At 40.5% G+C, this 21,287-nt stretch overlaps 1 protein-coding gene across 1 annotated transcript in view; it reads left to right on the forward strand.

Annotated features, from left to right (window-relative positions):
- Positions 1 to 21,287, forward strand: part of LHFPL1 (LHFPL tetraspan subfamily member 1) — a 51,233-nt gene that overhangs the window by 11,915 nt on the left and 18,031 nt on the right. The window contains exon 2 of the mRNA XM_070066626.1: positions 1,642 to 1,740. Coding sequence (XP_069922727.1) covers positions 1,642 to 1,740 — 99 coding nt within the window. The remainder of the gene's footprint in view (positions 1 to 1,641; positions 1,741 to 21,287) is intronic.

Genomic DNA, 21,287 nt, shown 5'->3' on the forward strand with positions numbered 1-21,287 from the left:
AAGAGCCAGAAGCTTCTTCAGGGTCTCCCACGTGGGTGCAGGGGCCCAAGGACTTGAGCCATCTTGTACTGCTTTCCCAGGCCACGGCAGAGGCTGGATTGGAACTGGAGCAGCTGGGACTTGAATCAGTGTCCATATAGGATGCTGGCACTGCAGGCAGTGGCTTTGCTCGCTACGCCACAGTGCTGGCCCCCCATGCAATGTCTTAACCACTATACTGAACACCTACCCCAACTACTAATTTTGGATTGAACTTAAATTCAGCTTGACACAGAATTGATTCTACCTACTAGTGTTTTGTTTCAACTGAACTGTTTACTAGCTCAAAATCTTTATGTTTTTTTTTAAGACTTATTTATTTGCAAGGCAGGGGAAGGAGAAAGAGGATAGATGATAGAAGATTATTATAGATGATAAATAGATGGATGGATGGATGGATAGATAGATAAATAGATAGATAGATAGATAGACAGATAGATAGATGATACAGAGAGATCTTCCATCCATTGGTTCATTCCCTAAATGGCTGCAATGGCAGAGGTTTGTCTAGGCTAAAGCTAGGAGCCCAGAGTTACATCCAGGTCTCTCACATGGCATTCAGGAGTCCATGTACTTGGCACATTAGCAGGGAGCCTGATTGGGAGCTGAGTAGTTGGGACTCAAACCAGTGCTCCAATATGGGATGCCGGCATAGTGGGTGGCAGCTTAACTGACTGTGCCACAACACTGCCCCTTATTTTTTTAGTTAAAATTCCCAGAAACAAATATCTGGCCCAACTCATCTCTTCATGTGAGGCTACAGTGTTACCTGTTTCTGGTTAGCCAATGAATTGATCGTTTTTGTGTCAGATGTCAAATTCTGGTCCAATTTGTTGTGTCCAGAGGCATGGCAGGGTAATCTAGACAGCTGGCATTAGATCGCAGCATTGGCAAGCAGACTCAGATTTCTATCTGTGTTTGGAATAGGGAGATTATAACTAAGGTCCCACAGTTTTCCTGAAATGACTAAATGGCCTAAACAAAAGGGGGATTAAGCCAAGGGATATAGTAGAATATACTGGGAGCTTAAGAAGTGGAGAATGCTTAGCACAGAGCTGGAATGATTTCTCAAGAGAGAGGGAATGTGATGCCCTGCTCACCAGGAGAAGTCAACTCAATCTGTGTACGTCATATAGTTCTCAGTCCAAGAGTTAGCCACAAGTTATGGCAATCATGACCTGCTTTCAGCTAGTAAAAATGTGCTTGATGTTTAGAAAAAGCTGGATTTTAGGAAAGAGATGTTGTCTCTACATTGTAGTTCATTGTAAATCAGACCAAGATAAAAGAGATTGGAGAGGCCAAATTAGCCTTGTGAGTTTTAAAAAGAGTTTTGACTTAAAAATGTATTGGTCTGTCCCGATTTCCAAAGTTGTCCTTTCTTTTGAATTATCCCCTACGTTGTCTATGGTACCTCACAACCTATAGCATGGCAAAGAGATCCTGTTGAGTATGACAGAAATGGAGTGAAAACCAGGAAGCACAAGCCTTGAATGGAGGAGAAAAAAATTGAATTGAGTTAACCTAGGGCCAATGTTGGGGTGATAGAAGACGTGTTCTGCTGTTTCGTATTTTTTCTACCTGTGTGTATGCTTTTCTTTCCAGGACTGCTGATAAGCTCAGGCTGTGCATTATACCCCTTAGGATGGAATAGCCCGGAGATAATGCAAACATGTGGAAATGTCTCCAATCAATTTCAGTTAGGTAAGGTGGCCTGCACAGGATGGCAGTGATGGTTTACAGGAAACCTGTTTTCCAAGGTGCTATATCTCTTGGAGGACCTCTGATTGCTAGTGGTAGTTGACTAAATCTCTTTCACCCTGGTAGCTTGTGGGAAGTGGTGGCTTGGTCACATTCATCTGGTCATGTTAACTCACAAGGGTGGGGCACAAATTCCAATCATTTAGCTATTTATTCACATAGGTTGTATACTTTCCCCAGAGTTTTTTGACCACTTTGAGACAATCTTATCTACAGAAGAATTTAAAACACTTGGAGACTAATGATTTGCCATCGTCTGAATAAGTCCCAGTTCCTATTAGTGTTTCCTTCTAGGCACTGTTTTCCAAATATAAATAAACAGTATCTCTTATAAGTTTCCACTGAGGCTTTAACTAGTGATATTTTAGTTTATACAAATCATGAGGAACCTGGATTAAATATTGGAAATTGTTCCCAATGGCAACAGCTATTAAATACAAGAGAACTTCAAGAGAGTCATGACAAATGGAATTAAAAGATAAGTGTACTCTGGCACTAGAAAATTTTAAGATCCATGCATAGTAGTGGTCTTCAAAACATTCATGGAAAACATGTACCATGAAAAAATGCATAGATTTCAAAAGATACTCAACCAAAATAATGTTATCTTTTAATTTCCATTTTCCATGATTTTTTTAAGTTACCTCATATTAAAATGGTTGACTGGAATAGCTCTTGACCATCTTCTGGTTGCCAGTTTTCACTAAGAATGGCTTAGGTAGATTAGACTCTAATTGGAAGAGTCCAAATAGTCTCCAGACCTATCATAGCAGAAGAGAGTAAAAGGGAGTTTCCTTGAGTAGTCTCTATTATAGGAAAGGATTTGGGAACAGCCAGGGCTTGAACTTGATATGGGATGGCGGCATCCCACCAGCAGCTTAACCTGCTGCACCACAACGCTGGTCCCATAAATTTATATTTTCATTCCATTTTCCATGAACATTTTGAAGTCTCCTCATATTTAAGCTTGTTATTTTTAATCAAAAGTAATTCATGTATATGACAAAATAAAACAGTACATACATTAAACTTTGAAATGCAATGTCTTTTTTCCAGACCATAATACCGTTCCCTAAAGGAGTCATTTTTACTCTCCAGAATTTTTTGTATTCTCTAAAAGTTTTATTAAGTATAAAATATTTGTTTCCAACTGGGATCATAGTATCTATCTACCTAACTATCTTGCTAGCTATTGTGTTCTACAGTTTGAGCTGTTCATTTACGTGTGTCTCCTGGAGAGCTACTAATGTTTATAGATTTTATTCTACATTTGAGGTATGTCATATTTTTCCATCGTAGGGATATTTTATCTTCCATAAGGGAAGAGATTTTTGTTTATGTTGTTCATTTCTGTTTCCCCAGTACCTACTTGAGTAGTACCAAGTAGTACTCATTGAATATTCACTGGATGATTAAATTATAATTTAACAATTTCACTGTTTATGCATATTTATGTTGCTTCCAGTTTTTGGATTTTCCAAAATGTATTTCAATGAAATATACATATACAATACAAATACCTTATGTATATGTCCTAGCCTACTAGTATATATGTAGGACTAATTCTGGCGAGTAGAATTATTAGGTTAACAGTTATGTCTTTTTGTATACTTTATTTGAGAAGGATGCAGAAGGAGGAGGGAGACAGAGAGGGTGGGAGGGTGTGTGTGGGAGAGAGAGAGAGAGAGAGAGAGAGAGAGAGAGAGAGACTGAGACAGAGAGATTTCTTTCCAGTGAATTTTTAGAAATGTTACAGCTCTTTCTCTTTGCTGAACTTTTGTCTTGCAACCATGAAGTTTAGGCCTTTCTAACAAGACGCATATTAAGAGAAAGAGAAATTGAAAGTGAAAGAGAAAACTGGCAGCAGTGCCTGCCTGGAGGGGTCCCAGAAGGGGGTGGCAATGAAGAGGTCCTGCCTAGGGGTTTTTATATGTTTTTAATGGGGGCACTTTCCCTAATTGGTTACTATATATGCGAATAAGGTGAAAACCTCTAGTACTGGATAAAGACCACTCAGGGAGCAGCCACCAGCATCACCTTTTTTTGCACAGATATACTAATAAGGTGAAACTGAAGCTAGCCACTCTGAGGTCAGGGCCGCTCAGCAGTCAGAGCCTGAGTTATTCATTTTGCCTATGGAAGTTGATGGAGTGCTCAAACAGGTCCTGGGTGGTCAGGGCCTTTGGCTGATGTGACTTTCATCTGGTTGTTTGGTATTCTTCCTTGGGGGCTCTTTATCTCTCTCTACCTGCCTGTATTAGGAACCTGTCTGTCTCCTGTCTCTCTCTAACGTGTTAGAATTACTTCGCATTTGCTTGCTTATTTTCTCAATGCCTATAGTACCACACTGGCAAAGGGTGGGCCTGGACGAAAGCCAGTAGACAGAATTGCAATCCAGGTCTCCCACATGGGTGGTAGGAACCTAATTACTGTATGCACCACTGCTACCTCCCAGCTTATGCATTGAGAGGAAGCTTGAGTCAAGAGAACAAGCTAGGAATTGAATCCAGGTACTCCAATGTGAAATATGGGTAATTCAGCCACTAGCCTAGATACATATGTATTTTAAATCTTCAAAGGTTGCTAATGAACTAAATGTCCTCCAAAGATGTTGTACCAAGTTATTCTCCAACTAACACTATTTTTCCTGTTGTTCAACAGTGTCCTCAGTATGGGAAGACTGTTAACATTTAAATTTCTTCCACGATGTGATATTTTTTAATCTGCAGTTCAATCATTATTAAGAGGATTAAACATGATTTGATTATTGTTTGCCATTTCAAAAAGTATATCCAATTAAAACAACTTTAAAAGGTAACAGTGTCTAATTTACAATTCAAGCCCTTAAAAATTTCTTTTCATCCATTTATTCTAAGTCTACTTTAATTTTGGACCCTGAGGACCCCAAATAGAATGCTTCTGACATTTGCCTTGGTATTTCTTAGCTTGCAGTAAAAGTCCTTCCTAACAGCTCATCCCCAACTCCCAAACAGGTTTGCCATCAAAGGACCTTATACTACTTCTTTTTGAGAGGCCAGTTTATGCCTTCTTCATTCATCTACCTGAGGAAGAATAGAAAGCGCTGTGGTAGACAGTGAGAAGTATATTTTATCCTCTCCCTTCACTTGATGCTAAACTTTTTATCTTTCTGTGCATGGTATTGATGAGAATAGGGAATAGTTGAAGGAGCAAAGGTCATTATTAACCTGTCCAATACTGGTAGGACCAGTATTCAAACCCGTGGCTGGGAATCTTCATAGCCTTAACTCTATCTCTTAAGTGCTATGATCATTATGTAATAATAATTACTTTCTTGTATTGAGCATTTATAGGCATCATGTTAGTCACTTTTTTTTAAACTTTTATTTCGTAAATATAAATTTCCAAAGTACAACTTATGAATTACAATGGCTTTTCCCCCCCATAACTTCCCTCCCACCCTCAACCCTCCCATCTCCCGCTCCCTCTCCCAACCCATTCACATCAAGATTCATTTTCAATTATCTTTATATACAGAAGATCAATTTAGTATATATTAAGTAAAGATTTCAACAGTTTGTACCCACACAGAACATAAAGTGTAAAATCTGTTTGAGTACTGGTTATAGCATTAATTCACGTTGAACAACATATTAAGGACAGAGATCCTACATGAGGAGTAAATTCACAGTAACTCCTGTTGTTGCGTGTTAGTCACTTTTAAAAATTATTGTGAAATACTCCAAATATTTTAGAGGACAGAGAATCATACAATAAGCACTCATGTATCTATCATTGATTAAGTAGCTACTTAAGGTTGTGTCACTTGTCTAAGATCACTCAGCTGATAAAGTGACAGAGCTAGATTTGAATCTCAGTTTAAGAGATAAAATCTTACCCACATGATTTAATAACTTTGTATACTGTGCCTCAGTTATATTTCCCTGTCTCACCAACAGAGGTAAATCCTATCCTGAATTTGCAATCTTAAAATTTTGTAAATATTCAATACAGTGATTGTGCTATGAACTTTGCACTCATTATAATATTTGATTCTCAAAACAACACTATGAATTTGGTTTCATCTACTGGTATTATCCTGAGAGGAAGAATGACACTCTCATATTCCTGCACTGCAGCATAAAGATCATGGTGCCAATTTCTTGTTAAATTTGTTTATTTGAGAGGGAGGAAAGAAAGGAGGGAAAGAGAGGGAGAAAGAAGGAGAAGGAGGGAGGGAAAGAGAGGGAAAGGAAGAGGGAAGGGGGAGAGAGAGAGGGAGAGAGAGAGAGAGAGAGAGAATGAATATCTGCCATCCACTGTTTCATTCTTCAAATGCCTTCCAGGCTGGGCCAGGCGAATGCTGGGAGCTAGGAGTTCAATCTGGGCTCCCATAGGTGTGACAAGAAGCCAATTACTTGAGCCATTACTCACTGCCTCCCATGGTGTGCATTAGATGGAAGCTGGAATTGGAAGTAGAGTTGGGACTCAAACCCAGGGGCTCCAACATGGGATGCGAGCATCCCAAGTGGTGTCTTAACCACTGTGTCCAACCTGGTCAATGTATTTTATCCTATTCACAATGGGAAGCCATCACAGGGTTATAAGAAGGAGGTGGCAGGAATATGATTTATATTCAAGGATGGTTTCTCTGGCACTTTTATGGAACATGGCTGTGGGGGTGGTTGTGAGAGTGAAAGCAGGAGACCAGATGAGAGGCTAGAGCCATAGTCAAAGAAAAGAGATGATAGGAAGCAGAGGGGCCACTGGAACTGGGCAGACTGATTCAAAATATATTTTAATGGTAGAATCTCTTGTCCAGAGTGATAGACTTGATATGAGTAAGGAAAGAGTCAAAAAGAATGAAGAAGACTAGAGGAGAAGCAAGTATGGTTGGGATTGGGAAGAGAGAAAAGGAAACTCTCTTTACGTGTGTGTGTGTGTGTGTGTGTGTGTGTATGTTTAAAGATTTATCTTATTTATTTGAAAGGGATAGCTAGAGGGGGGGAGGGGGGGAGTGAGGCGGAGAGAGAGAGAAAGAGAATATCTTCCATCTGCTGGTTCACTTCCCAAATGGCCTTAATGGCCAGGGCTGGGCTAGGATGAAGTCAGGAGCCAGGAGCTTAATCCGGGCCTCCTACATGGGTGCAGGGGTCCAAGGACTTGGGCCATTTTCTGCTACCCTCCCAGGTGCACCAACATGGAGCTGGATCAGAAGTGTAGCATTTAAGACTTGAACGTGTACCCATGTGGGATTCTGGCATGGCAGGTAACAACTCAGTCACTCATAACACCACTTTGCATGTGTTTTTGAGCTACTTGTGTGAGAAATGCAAGTGTAGGTGTCAAGTAAGCAGTCTGGAACTCTTGAGGGGTCTAGCCTCAAGTCTACAGTGAGAGTTTTTGGGGCCAGTGTGTGCAGATTGGGCAATGTCAAACTCTTTTATGGCACTCAGTATGCATCTTAGCAACAGCCTAAAAGAAAGGTATCATTAGTCTTATTTTACAAAAAGAAAACTTGGTGTTAAGAGAGATTAAGTAATTTGCCTAAAGTTACTCAGCTGATGGAGTAGCAGAGTTGTGATTTTATCACTAGAAATGCAGTCTGAGGATCATGATCCAACAGAAGATTCTGCAACAATGGAAATGGGTTGTGTCTTGCTGTTCAGTGTGTTGCTAATCACAACATTGTTAGAAAACTGAGATGTGGTCAGTAGGGTTGAGGGACTGAATTATTAATTTTGATTTTTTAAATAAATATTTGATTTTTATTCATATGATTTAGTTGTTTTAAATTTAAACTCAGTGTACTTCTAAAAGGTATAGGGTTACGGTTGGGAAAACCAGTACAGGTGTAGGAAGACAGGAAGGAGACCCACACAGATGGCATTGGGAGGTGGTCTGTTGGCTGACCGTGCATAGAGCAAGGGCAGGTCTAAGCTGTAACTGGTGGCTGGTTGCTCTGTACCTGTGTATGTGTTCGTCGGGATGACTGTCCCATATTTTGTATATTGGAATAAGAATTTCTATGAATTACCATAACTGGAAGTAAATATTCTAAATGAAGTCCTGTTTCTAAGTCCTGTGGCTTCTGTCTGGGAAACCTGCCCTGGAGAGGATTGCTTACAATGGAGCCAGGAGGCTGTGGGGAGCGCCAGCAGGAGGTGTCCCCATGGGTCCTGGGGCCTCTGACCCTCGGTGCAGGGCTTTTTCTTTCCTTGATGGCAGTAGAAAGACCTCATTTTTCATAACATACTACTATGTCTGCTTTCTTTAAAGCTACCTTTCATTCAAGATTCTCTCATGAGGTATTTGGCTAGGAGCTGGGAGAGGCTAAGATGCTCGGGCCCTGGCTCTTCAGTGCAGTGAACTGTGTGACCTTGGGCAAGTCACTTGACCTCTCTGTGCTTCAGTCTCCCTGTCTTGTCAAATGGGAGTAAAACCTACCTCACAGGGTTGTTGTGGGGATTCATTAGAGATGATGTCTGTAAAGCATTTAAGGTTCTCGAAGAAGGCGCTATATGAATACAAAATAATATCTGTTAAAGTTGGTTTATTTGTGCTTGTGGGTTTTTTTAAAAAAAATTTAAATGTTATACCCACAACGTGACTACTAGCTACCATACTGGATAGAACAATTTGAGACCCTGTACTCCCAGCTGCTATGCAGCTATATTAAGGAAACTCAGAAGGAGTTGCCAGATGGATATTAAAAAATCAAGAATGTGAGGTCATAGAAGCCAAGAGAAAGAGATTATGTCAAAGAGAATGATGTAGTCAACTGTGTGTAATGATGATGTAAGCTTCTAGATGAAGGCTAGAGAAATGACCATTGGAGTTGGCCAGACAAAAGTGACCTAGAAGAGTAGTTTTGAATGCATAGATGTTAAAGATGTGAAATGAGGAAAATGGAGGCAATGTGTGCAGGCAATTCTTTAAAAAATTTGCTGTGAAGAAGAACAAAGAAACCAAGCAATAGCTGGGAGAATGTGAGATGAAGAGAGGATTTTTCTAAGATGAACAGATGCTTGAATGCTGATAGAAATTATCCTGTAGTAAAGAGAGATTGATACAGCAAAGCAAGGTCCTTGAGACAGTGAAAGTGCAATGAGGAAGAATTTTTCTTCTATGATAAAGAAATCTAAAAAAAAAGGGTGACTAGTACGGACACGGGTTTCTCTCTCTCCGCTCACCTCTCAAGGGCGAGCAAGACAAAGAGCAGGCGCCATCTTGGACATACGTCATAAGCAGAGCGACCTCAGGTTTGCACCGGCCCTGAGCCTAGCAGAAAAACCTGACTCTGGGCGGGGCGAATTAACAGGAGATTAGGACCTAGTAAATTTGTGGTGCTACTGAACTGAGACTGTGAAAAAAGAGACAGTGAGGGAGAGAACTCACGGAATTCACGTGAGCACTCTCCAGAGACGCTACAATTCCGTAACTTTGGCAACCCAGTGGGAGGCTGAAGGAGAATTTGAGCCCACTCTGAGGGCCGAACAGATTCCCTGTGTGGTCCTTGGGAAAGAGCTTCCAATCTCTGGCTCCTGTGGGTATATCATTTGCCTGCTAACTACCTCCAACTTCATTCAGCTGTGCGGAATTACTTCCCTTTTGAATCAAAAAAAAAAAAAAAGAAAGAAAGAGAGAGAGAGATTTACCACGCCTAACCTGGGAGTGTCACCTTTGGCACACCAAACAGAGCTCTCAGGCCACACCCATCTCAAGCCCTAAGGCTCCATCAAAAACAGATAGTCCACTTAATCTAGAGTCATAGTATAACAAGAAAAAGCACCACAGCGAAGAAACCAAATATCTCCAATATGCCAAATAAAAAACGCAAAAACCGAGGTAATAAAAACAAGGAAGTCACCATGATGCCCTCAAATGAAAAAGACACCCCAATTCAAGATTATGAAGATGATGACATAGAAGAAATGCAAGAAGCAGATCTCAAAAAATTGATAAGAACATTAAGAAGTTCTCAAAAACAAATTCTGGAACTACACAAATCCTTAATGGACAAGATAGAAAATCTCTCTCGTGAAAATGAAATATTAAGGAGGAATCAAAATGAAACGAAACAACTAGTACAACAGGAAACTGTGATAGTGACTGAAGTGAAGAATTCAATAGATCAAATGAAAAACACAATAGAGAGCCTTACAAACAGAATGGGTGAAGCAGAAGAGAGAATATCAGACTTAGAAGACAGAGAACAGGAAAGTATACAGTCAGACCAAAGAAAAGAAGAGGAAATTAGAAATCTAAAACATATTGTCGGGAATCTTCAGGATACTATTAAAAAACCCAACATTCGGGTTCTAGGAGTTCCTGAAGGCATGGAGAGGGAGAAAGGATTAGAAGGCCTTTTTAGTGAGATATTAGCAGAAAATTTCCCAGGTTTGGAGGACAGAGAAATCCTAGTACAGGAAGCTCACAGAACCCCTAATAAACACGACCAAAAGAGATCCTCACCACGACACGTTGTAATTAAACTCTCCACAGTGAAACATAAAGAAAAGATCCTAAAATGTGCAAGAGAGAAACGTCAGATTACTCTCAGAGGATCTCCAATCAGACTCACAGCTGACTTCTCATCAGAAACTCTAAAAGCTAGGAGGGAATGGCGAGATATAGCCCAGGTACTAAGAGAGAACAACTGCCAGCCCAGAATATTATATCCTGCAAAGCTATCATTTGTGAATGAAGGTGAAATAAAGACTTTTCATTGCAAACAGAAATTGAAAGAATTTGTTGCCACTCGTCCAGCCCTGCAAAAGATGCTTAAAGATGTGTTACACACAGAAACACAGAAACACGGTCATCAATATGAAAGAAGGTAAAGGAAGGAAACCAAGGAAGGAAAACTCACAGCAAAAGATCACAGGGAATTCAAAGCATATATTAGAACTTATCTTTGGCAAATGGCAGGGCAAAGTTACCACTTATCATGAGTCACTTTGAACGTGAATGGCCTGAACTGTCCAGTTAAAAGACACCGATTGGCTGATTGGGTTAAGGAACAAAACCCATCTATTTGCTGCTTACAAGAAACACATCTTTCCAACAAAGATCCATACAGACTGAAAGTGAAAGGCTGGAAAAAGATATACCATGCCAACAGAAATGAAAAAAGAGCGGGCGTAGCCATCTTAATATCGGACAACATAAACTTTACCACAAAAACTGTTAAGAGAGACAAAGAGGGACACTATATCATGATTAAGGGATCAATTCAACAGGAAGATATAACAATTATCAATGTATATGCACCTAACTACAGGGCACCAGTTTATCTAAAATATTTATTAACGGACTTAAAGGGAGACTTAGACCACAATACAGTAGTACTGGGGGACTTCAATACTCCACTCTCAGAAATAGACAGATCATCCGGTCAGAAGATCAACAAGGATACAGTAGATTTAAACGACACTATAGCCCAAATGGATCTAACAGATATATACAGAACTTTCAATCCTACAGCTAAAGGTTTTACATTCTTCTCAGCAGTACATGGAACCTTCTCTAGGATTGACCACATACTAGGACATAAAGCAAGTCTCAGCAAATTCAAAAGAATTAGAATCATACCATGCAGCTTCTCAGACCATAAAGGAATGAAGTTGGAAATTAGCAACTCAGGAATCCCTAGAGCATACGCAAACACATGGAGATTGAACAACATGCTCCTGAATGAACAATGGGTCATAGAAGAAATCAAAAGAGAAATCAAAAACTTTCTGGAAGTAAATGAGGATAACAACACAACATACCAAAACTTATGGGACACAGCAAAAGCAGTGTTAAGAGGAAAGTTTATATCAATAGGTGCCTACATCAAGAAATTGGAAAGACACCAAATAGATGAGCTTTCAATTCAACTCAAGGATCTAGAAAACCTACAGCAAACCAGACCCAAATCTAGTAGGAGAAGAGAAATAATTAAAATCAGAGAAGAAATCAACAGGATTGAATCAAGAAAAACATTACAAAAAATCAGCCAAATGAAGAGCTGGTTTTTTGAAAAAATAAACAAAATTGACACCCCATTGGCCCAACTAACTAAAAAAAGAAGAGAAAAGACCCAAATCAATAAAATCAGAGATGAAAAAGGAAATGTAACAACAGACACCACAGAAATAAAAAGAATCATCAGAAATTACTACAAGGACTTGTATGCCAGCAAATAGGGAAACCTATCAGAAATGGATAGATTCCTGGACACATGCAACCTGCCTAAATTGAACCAGGAAGACATCAAAAACCTAAACAGACCCATAACTGAGACAGAAATGGAAACAGTAATAAAGGCCCTCCCAACAAAGAAAAGCCCAGGACCAGATGGATTCACTGCTGAATTCTACCAGACGTTTAAAGAAGAACTAACTCCAATTCTTCTCAAACTATTCAGAACAATCGAAGAAGAGGGAGTCCTCCCAAATTCTTTCTATGAAGCCAGCATCACCTTAATTCCTAAGCCAGAGAAAGATGCAGCACTGAAAGAGAATTACAGACCAATATCCCTGATGAACATATATGCAAAAATCCTCAATAAAATTCTCGCCAATAGAATGCAACAACACATCAGAAAGATCATCCACCCAGACCAAGTGGGATTTATCCCTGGTATGCAGGGATGGTTTAATGTGCGCAAGACAATCAATGTGATACACCACATTAACAGACTGCAGAAGAAAAACCATATGATTATCTCAATAGATGCCGAGAAAGCATTTGATAAAATACAACACCCGTTCATGATGAAAACTCTAACCAAACTGGGTTTGGAAGGAACATTCCTCAATACAATCAAAGAAATCTATGAAAAACCCACAGCCAACATCCTATTGAATGGGGAAAAGTTGGAAGCATTTCCACTGAGATCTGGTACCAGACAGGGATGCCCACTCTCACCACTGCTATTCAATATAGTTCTGGAGGTTCTAGCCAGAGCTATTAGGCAAGAAAAAGAAATTAAAGGATACAAATTGGGAAGGAAGAACTCAAACTATCCCTCTTTGCAGATGACATGATTCTGTATTTAGGGGACCCAAAGAACTCTACTAAGAGACTATTGGAACTCATAGAAGAGTTTGGCAAAGTAGCAGGGTATAAAATCAATGCACAAAAATCAACAGCCTTTGTATACACAGACAATGCCATGGCTGAGGAAGAACTTCTAAGATCAATCCCATTCACAATAGCTACAAAAACAATCAAATACCTTGGAATAAACTTAACCAAGGACGTTAAAGATCTCTACAATGAAAATTACAAAACCTTAAAGAAAGAAATAGAAGAGGATACCAAGAAATGGAGAAATCTTCCATGCTCATGGATTGGAAGAATCAACATCATCAAAATGTCCATTCTCCCAAAAGCAATTTACAGATTCAATGCAATACCAATCAAGATACCAAAGACATTCTTCTCAGATCTGGAAAAAATGGTGCTGAAATTTATATGGAGGCACAAGAGACCTCGAATAGCTAAAGCAATCTTGTACAACAAAAACAAAGCCAGAGGCATCACAATACCAGATTTCAGGACATACTACAGGGCAGTTGTAATCAAAACAGCATGGTATTGGTACAGAAACAGATGGATAGACCAATGGAACAGAATTGAAACACCAGAAATCAACCCAAACATCTACAGCCAACTTATATTTGATCAAGGATCTAAAACTAATTCCTGGAGCAAGGACAGTCTATTCAATAAATGGTGCTGGGAAAACTGGATTTCCACGTGCAGAATCATGAAGCAAGACCCCTACCTTACACCTTACACAAAAATCCACTCAACATGGATTAAAGACCTAAATCTACGACCTGACATCATCAAGTTACTAGAGAACATTGGAGAAACCCTTCAAGATATTGGCACAGGCAAAGAATTTCTGGAAAAGACCCGGGAGGCACAGGCAGTCAAAGCCAAAATCAACTATTGGGATTGCATCAAATTGAGAAGTTTCTGTACTGCAAAAGAAACAGTCAGGAGAGTGAAGAGACAACCGACAGAATGGGAAAAAATATTTGCAAACTATGCAACAGATAAAGGGTTAATAACCAGAATCTACAAAGAGATCAAGAAACTCCACAAAAACAAAACCAACAACCCACTTAAAAGATGGGCCAAGGACCTCAATAGACATTTTTCAAAAGAGGAAATCCAAATGGCCAACAGGCACATGAAAAAATGTTCAAGGTCATTAGCAATCAGGGAAATGCAAATCAAACCCACAATGAGGTTTCACCTCACCCCGGTTAGAATGGCTCACATGCAGAAATCTACCAACAACAGATGCTGGCGAGGATGTGGGGAAAAAGGGACACTAACCCACTGTTGGTGGGAATGCAAACTGGTCAAGCCACTATGGAAGTCAGTCTGGAGATTCCTCAGAAACCTGAAGGTAACCCTACCGTTCGACCCAGCCATCCCACTCCTTGGAATTTACCCAAAGGAATTTAAATTGGCAAACAAAAAAGAGGTCTGCACCCTAATGTTTATTGCAGCTCAATTCACAATAGCTAAGACCTGAAACCAACCTAAATGCCCATCAACGGTAGACTGGATAAAGAAATTATGGGATATGTACTCTTTAGAATACTATACCGCAGTAAGAAACAACGAAATCCAGTCATTTGCAACAAAATGGCGGAATCTGGAACACATCATGCTGAGTGAAATAAGCCAGTCCCAAAGGGACAAATACCATATGTTCTCCCTGATCGGTGACGACTGACTGAACACCAAGAGGGAAACCTGTTGGAGTGAGGTGGACACTATGGGAAACGGTGACTTGATCAGCATAGCCCTGACTGTTAATGAACAACTTAATACATTATCCCTCTTAGTAGTTTTTTTATCTGTTCTACTTAATATGACTGGTTTAGTTCTGTAATTGATGCACAGTTATTCTTAAGTGTTGAAAATTAACTGAAATGTGATCCCTGTTGAACATGGGAGTGGGAATGGGAGAGGGAAGAGATGTATAATATGGGACATGCTCAGGCTGACTTGCCCCAAGTGGTGGAGTTGGAAGCATACCAGGGGATTCCAATTCAATCCCATCGAGGTGGCATGTACTAATGCCATCTCACTGTTCCAGGTGATCAGTTTCAGTTCACAGTTGGTCATGGTGGAGGGACTGGGAGTCAAAGGGAGCACATAGACAAGTCTAGTACCTGCTAACGCTAACCAATGGAGTACATAAAGGGGAGAGTGATCAACATGGGAAGTGAGATACTCAGCAGACTCATAGAATGGCAGATGTCCTAAATAGCACTCTGGCCTCAGAATCAGCCCTAAAGGCATTCGGAGCTGGCTGAAAAGCTCATGAGAGTATTTCAGGCATGGAAAGCCAAGACACTCTGGCAAAAAGATCTCTGGGAGTGAGATCCCAGTGGAAAGAACAGGTCATCAAAGAAGGAGGCACCTTTCTCTGAAGGGAGGAGAGAACCTCCACTTTGACTATGACCTTGTCTAAACAAGATAAGAGTCGGAGAACTCAGAGGGCTTCCATAGCCTTGGAAACTCATGACTGGAGCATAGGGAGATTACTGATGCCATAGACAGGAGTGTCAATTGGTAAAGTCAACAACAGGAGTCACTGTGCACTTACTCCTCGTGTAGGATCTCTATCCTTAATGTGCTGTACATTGAGATTTAATGCTATAACGAGTACTCAAACAATATATTTCACTTTGTGTTTCTATGGGGGTGCAAACTGTTGAAATCCTTACTTAATGCATACTAAACTGATCCTCTGTAAAAAAAAAAAAAAAGAAATTATCAATTCCCAACTTGACTCTCACTGGGATTAAACATGACAATAGGTCTGCTCTGATTTCATCATCATTTAAAAAAAAATCATCTATTATTTTTCACTTTATGTTTCTGTGTGGGAGCAAACTGTTGAAATCCATACTTGATGTATACTAAGCTGATCTTCTGTATATTAAGATAATCGAAAATGAATCTTGATGTGAATGGAAGGGGAGAGGGAGTGGGAAAGGGGAGGGTTGTGGGTGGGAAGGACGGTATGGGGGGGAAGCCATTGTAATCCATAAGTCGTACTTTGGAAATTTATATTCATTAAATAAAAGTTTAAAAAAAAAAGAAGTCTAAGAGCCTTGGACAGAGACCTCAAATGGTTTTCTAATAGACATACTTCAGCTTTGCCGAGTTTCAAAACCTTCTTAAATCCACAAACTACTAAGGAATTCATTCATACCCAGTGGCCTCTAGACAGATAACACCCAAATAGGTGTTATCTTGTTCTAGTGGGACGTAGCAGTTTCAAGCAAGGTTACCAAACCATTGTGTTCTGAATAGGATTTCATAATAAAGGAAGCTCTCTACTACGTATCAATGAATCACATTTGTAACATATTCTTAAGGCTATAATTTTATCTGATCCTCAAAAATTCTTGTGTAGCTGATGGTAAAATGCAATATTTTATTTTTTTAACTTTTATTTAAGGAACATAAGTTTCCAAAGTACAGCTTATGGATTACAATGGCTTTATCCCCCCCAAAACTCCCCTCCCACCCGCAATACTCCCTTCTCCCGCTCCCTCTCCTCTTCCATTCACATCAAGATTCATTTTCAATTATTTTTATATAGAGAAGATCATTTAGCATATATTAAGTAAAGCTTTCAACAGTTTGCACCCACACAGAAAAACAAAGTGTAAAATAGTGTTTGAGTACTAGTTATAGCATTAACTCACAATGTACAGCACAATTAGGACAGAGATCCTCCATGAGGAGTAAGTGCACAGTGACTCCTGTTGTTGACTTATCAAAATGACACTCTTGTTTATGGTACAGTAATCACCCTAGGCTCTTGTCATGAGTTGCCAAGGCTATGGAGGCCTTTTGAGTTCACCAACTCTGATCATATTTAGACAATTTCATAGTCAGCCAATCGGTGTCTTTTAACTGGAGAGTAGAGGCCATTAACGTTCAATGTGACTATTGATAAGTAGTAACTTTGCCTTGCTATTTTCCCAAAGACACTTTCTAGTATATGCTTTGAGCTTCTTGTGATCTTTTACTGGGGGTTTTTCTTCCTTTACCTTCTTTCATACTGATATAATATTCTGGGTTGGCAGTTGTTCTCTCTTAGTACCTGGCCTATATCTCGCCATTCCCTCCTAGCCTTTAGGGTTTCTGATGAGAAGTCAGCTGTGATTCTAATTTGAGATCCTCTGAGAGTAATCTGACGTTTCTCTCTTGAACATTTTAGGATCTTTTCTTTATGTTTCACTGTGGTGAGTTTAATTACAACGTGTCGTGGTGAGGATCTCTTTTGATCATGTTTATTAGGGCTTCTATGAGCTTCCTGTACTAGGATGTCTCTGTCCTTATCCAAACCCGGGAAATTTTCTGCTAGTATCTCACTAAAAAGGCCTTCTAATCCTTTCTCCCTATCCATGCCTTCAGGAACTCCTAGAACCTGGATGTTGGTTTTTTTTTTAATAGTATCCTGTAGATTCCTGACAATACTTTTTATATTTCTAATTTCCTCTTCTTTTCTTTGGTTTGACTGTATACTTTCCTGTTCTCTGTCTTCTAAGTCCGATATTCTCTCTTCTGCTTCACCCATTCTGTTTTTAAGGCTCTCTAATGTATTTGTCATTTGATCTATTGAATTCTTCATTTCATTGTGATTTCTCTTCACTATCACAGTTTCATGTTCTACTAGTTGCTTCATTTCATTTTGATTCCTCCTTAATATTTCATTTTCGTGAGAGGGATTTTCTATCCTGTCCAGTAAGGATTTCTGTAGTTCAAGAATTTAAGAACTTCTTAATGTTCTTACCAATTTTTTGAGATCCATTTCTTGCATTTCTGCTATCTCATCATCTTCATAATCTTGAATTGGGGTGTCTTGTTAATTTGGGGGCATCATAGTGTCTTCCTTGTTCTTGTTTCCTTGGTTTATGCGTTTGTTGCTTGGCATTGTGGAGATAATCTTTGGTTTCTTCGCTGTGGTGATTTTTCTCGTTATACAATGACTCTAGATTAAGTGGACTGTCTGCTTTTTATGGATCCTTAGAGGTTTGTGATGGGTGTGGCCAGAGAGCTCTGTTTGGTTCTTCAGGGTTAAGGGTGTGCCAAAGGTGAGTCTCACAGTTTGGGAGTGGTAAATTTTCTCTCTCTCTCTCTCTCATTTTTTTTTTATTCAGAAGGGAAGTAATTCTGCACAGCTGAGTGGAATTGAGGGTAGTCAATGTATGAGTTCTGGCCCCTGTTGGTTTAATATTCACCTGCTCTGCCCCAAGGACCACACAAAGGGTCTATGCAGACCTCAGTGTGATCTCAAATTTCTCTGCAATCTTCCACCGGGTTGCCAAGGTTACCCAGTTTGTGTACTCCGTGAGTTCTCTCCCACACCCTCAGATTTTCACAGTCTCAGTTCATTAGCTCCACACCTTCACTAGGTCCTAATCTCCTGTTATTTCTCCCCACCAGAGTCAGGTTTTTCTGCTTGGCTGATGGCGGGCGCCGCTTTACGTATGTTCAAAATGGTGCCTACTCTTTTTCTTCCTTGCCTTTGTAAGTTGAGTGGAGAGAGAGGCCCGTGCCGGTCCCTTTTATTTATTTATTTATGTATTTATTTTTTCATTTATTTATTTTTCTCTCTGCTAGTTAGCCTGGTGAACTTTCTCCAGCAGGGCTTCAAGCCTCATTCCCTCTAGGATCTTTCTGCTGTTTTCCCACCAATGGCTCGGGCTACTGAGGTTTCATCTCACCTCCCTTTCCAGCGCTGGTGCTTAGACTCCTCAGCTGGGCTCCCGAGCTGTGGCTGCCCTTGCTCTCCCCATAGGTCCTCCATGTCACATCCACTAGATCCAGAAGAGTTTCCTCTGCAGTTTTTTTCCCGAACCTTTCCTTGAAACTTCTGGCCAATGGGTTTGTGCGCCTCTTTCCTGTGCGCTTGCGTTTTCCTGCTTCCCCCTCGGCATTGATCTGAGCTGCTGGGAACAAAACGCCATTTTTTTGACAGGCACAGTTATAGAGAGAGACCGAGAGAAAGGTCTTCCTTCTGTTGGTTCACCCCCGAAATGGCCGCTACAGCCAGTGCACTGCAGCTGGCGCACCACGCCGATCCGAAGCCAGGAGCTAGGTGCCTCCTCTTGGTCTCCCATGTGGGTGCAGGGCCCAAGCACTTGGGCCATCCTCCACTGCCTTCCTGGGCCACAGCAGAGAGCTGGACTGGAAGAGGAGCAACTAGGACAGAATCCGGCGCCCCAACTGGGACTAGAACACCGGGGTGCCGGTGCTGTGGGTGGAGGATTAGCCTAGTGAGCCGCGGCGCTGGAAACTTTAAGATATAGAAAGATAAAGTGATTTGTGTAATATCATACCACAAATTAAAGGCAGAACAGTGAATGGAACCTAAATTCACTACTAATTCACTGTCCTGAATCTGCTGTAATAACACTTTTCTTTCCCTCTTAATTAGTGAGGGTGTATCTTGAGTCACTTGAGAATTTCAACTTTAAGACGCATTTAGTTCTATTGTTTTCAAAAACAAATGTTTGAAATATCATGGACAGAACCTAGTATTTCACCCTTTCTTCCCACCCATACCATCAGTCCCATCTTTTAGCATAATAAGTGTAAAAATAAAGGAAGCAGTAGCTGGACGTAACAAGGTTCTGGAAAAGGTCTCCAGTGGAATTGATACATGTGGGAAATTGTAAAGTGACTCTAGATTGGGGGTGTCCCAATAAAGTTTCCTAAATTATTCTGCTAAACTTGATTTAAAAAGATATACACACTTTGCGCGTGTGTGTGTGTGTGTGTGTGTGTGTGTGTGTTTTCCACATGTTCTAAGATCATATGAAGTCTTCCTTGGATGTCTCTTTGGTCTGGAGTGCCGACTCATTATGTCCTCTCATCCAAGTCTTCCTTCTTGAAAGAAAGACATTATATGTTTTTTGGGGAATGGGGAAGATAAGTGATAAGGGTTTGGGGAAGACACAGCCCTGAAGACAAAACCAGAAAATGGCCAAAGGAAACTCAAACTCCTTGTCCCCCCAGAGTTTGTCCTTTTTCTGTCCATTGCCTCTGCAGTTTCTAGGATCTCCCGTCATGTCTTCTATTCCAGGTCCCCTACTGTCCTAATAATCTCCTGGTGCATGCTGAATCCCCCTGGGAAATTACTTACCTGACCGTCACCTGAGTCTTCAGTTGAGCAGTTAAGGAAATTGACACTTTTTCTTCTTTTTCATTTAAAGAAGATACTAAGAATCAAATATTTGCAACATAAAACCATCAAACTCTAAGCACAGATTGGACTGAAGCCTGCAATGGGAGGTACCTGACAGATCAATCAATAGCTCATTAGTAACTATTGAGCCCCAATAAGGGCAGGTGACTTTCTCAAGGCCACACAATGAGTGACCTGGGACTAGCTTTCTGACTTCCATGTACACTGTAGATGTTGTTCAATAGCAATCCAGTATCTGTTTGTTGAATGCATTACCCATTCAATGAGAAAGGGAAATTCAGGCAAAGTCTCCCAACAACAGTGCTGTCAAGTACAATGCCTTTCCCACACCTTAATTTTATTAAGTAAATGAAATATTTAAGCTGAGAAAGGTTCTATGTTGGTTGTTAATTGGACTCTGGCCATTAAATGATGATTTCATTGACCTTTTTAGAGATTTATTTTGTTTATTTGAAAGTCAGAGTTACAGAGAGAGAGGTCTTCCATCTGCTGGTTCACTCTCCAGATGGCCACAACAGCCGGAGCTGCACTGATCTGAAGCCAGGAGACAGGAGCTTCTTCCAGGTCTCCCATGTGGATGCAGGGCCCCAAGGACTTGGGCCATCTTCTACTGCTATCCCAGGCCATAGCAGAGAGCTGGATTGGAAGAGGAGCATCTGGGACTAGAACTGGTACCCATATGGGATGCCGGCGCCTCAGGCCAGGGCTTTAACCCGCTGCACCACAGCGCCGGCCCCGATTTCATGGGCTTTATCCCATACAAATGAATCCATGAGAAGTCCAATGGTAAATTGATGCATTTAACTCCACCTCCTAGCTATCCTTCACCAAGCCTCTAATTGGTATCAAAAGCAGTGGGAGTCAGGGAAAAGAGAACTCATGAGAAAAGGGCCAGATACAGACTGCCTAGTGGTATGAAAGGGCCCTTGCATAACTACATGCTCAGTTATGCCATATTGGGCAAATTAGCACTTTGTGAGCTTGTTGTCACCTCATGGGGTTATTGTGAGGGTTCAATGAGGTCATTCAGGTAATACATTTACTTAGTACAGTGTTTTATGTATAGTAACCAGTCAATAATCGTTGCTGCCCAAAAATATGATCATTATACTGATACCAGTTGTGAAATGAAAATGTTCCCAGTACTATAGTTTTCAAACAGGAATCTACTTCAGCACAGAGCCAGTGAATCTATTTTGAATTACAAAAGCAGAGGTTAATGGTAGGATAGCCTGCATTCTAATTTGAGCCTTATGGCTTA

The sequence above is a fragment of the Oryctolagus cuniculus genome, chromosome X, assembly GCF_964237555.1.
Source record: "Oryctolagus cuniculus chromosome X, mOryCun1.1, whole genome shotgun sequence".
In the NCBI taxonomy this organism is placed as follows: domain Eukaryota; kingdom Metazoa; phylum Chordata; class Mammalia; order Lagomorpha; family Leporidae; genus Oryctolagus; species Oryctolagus cuniculus.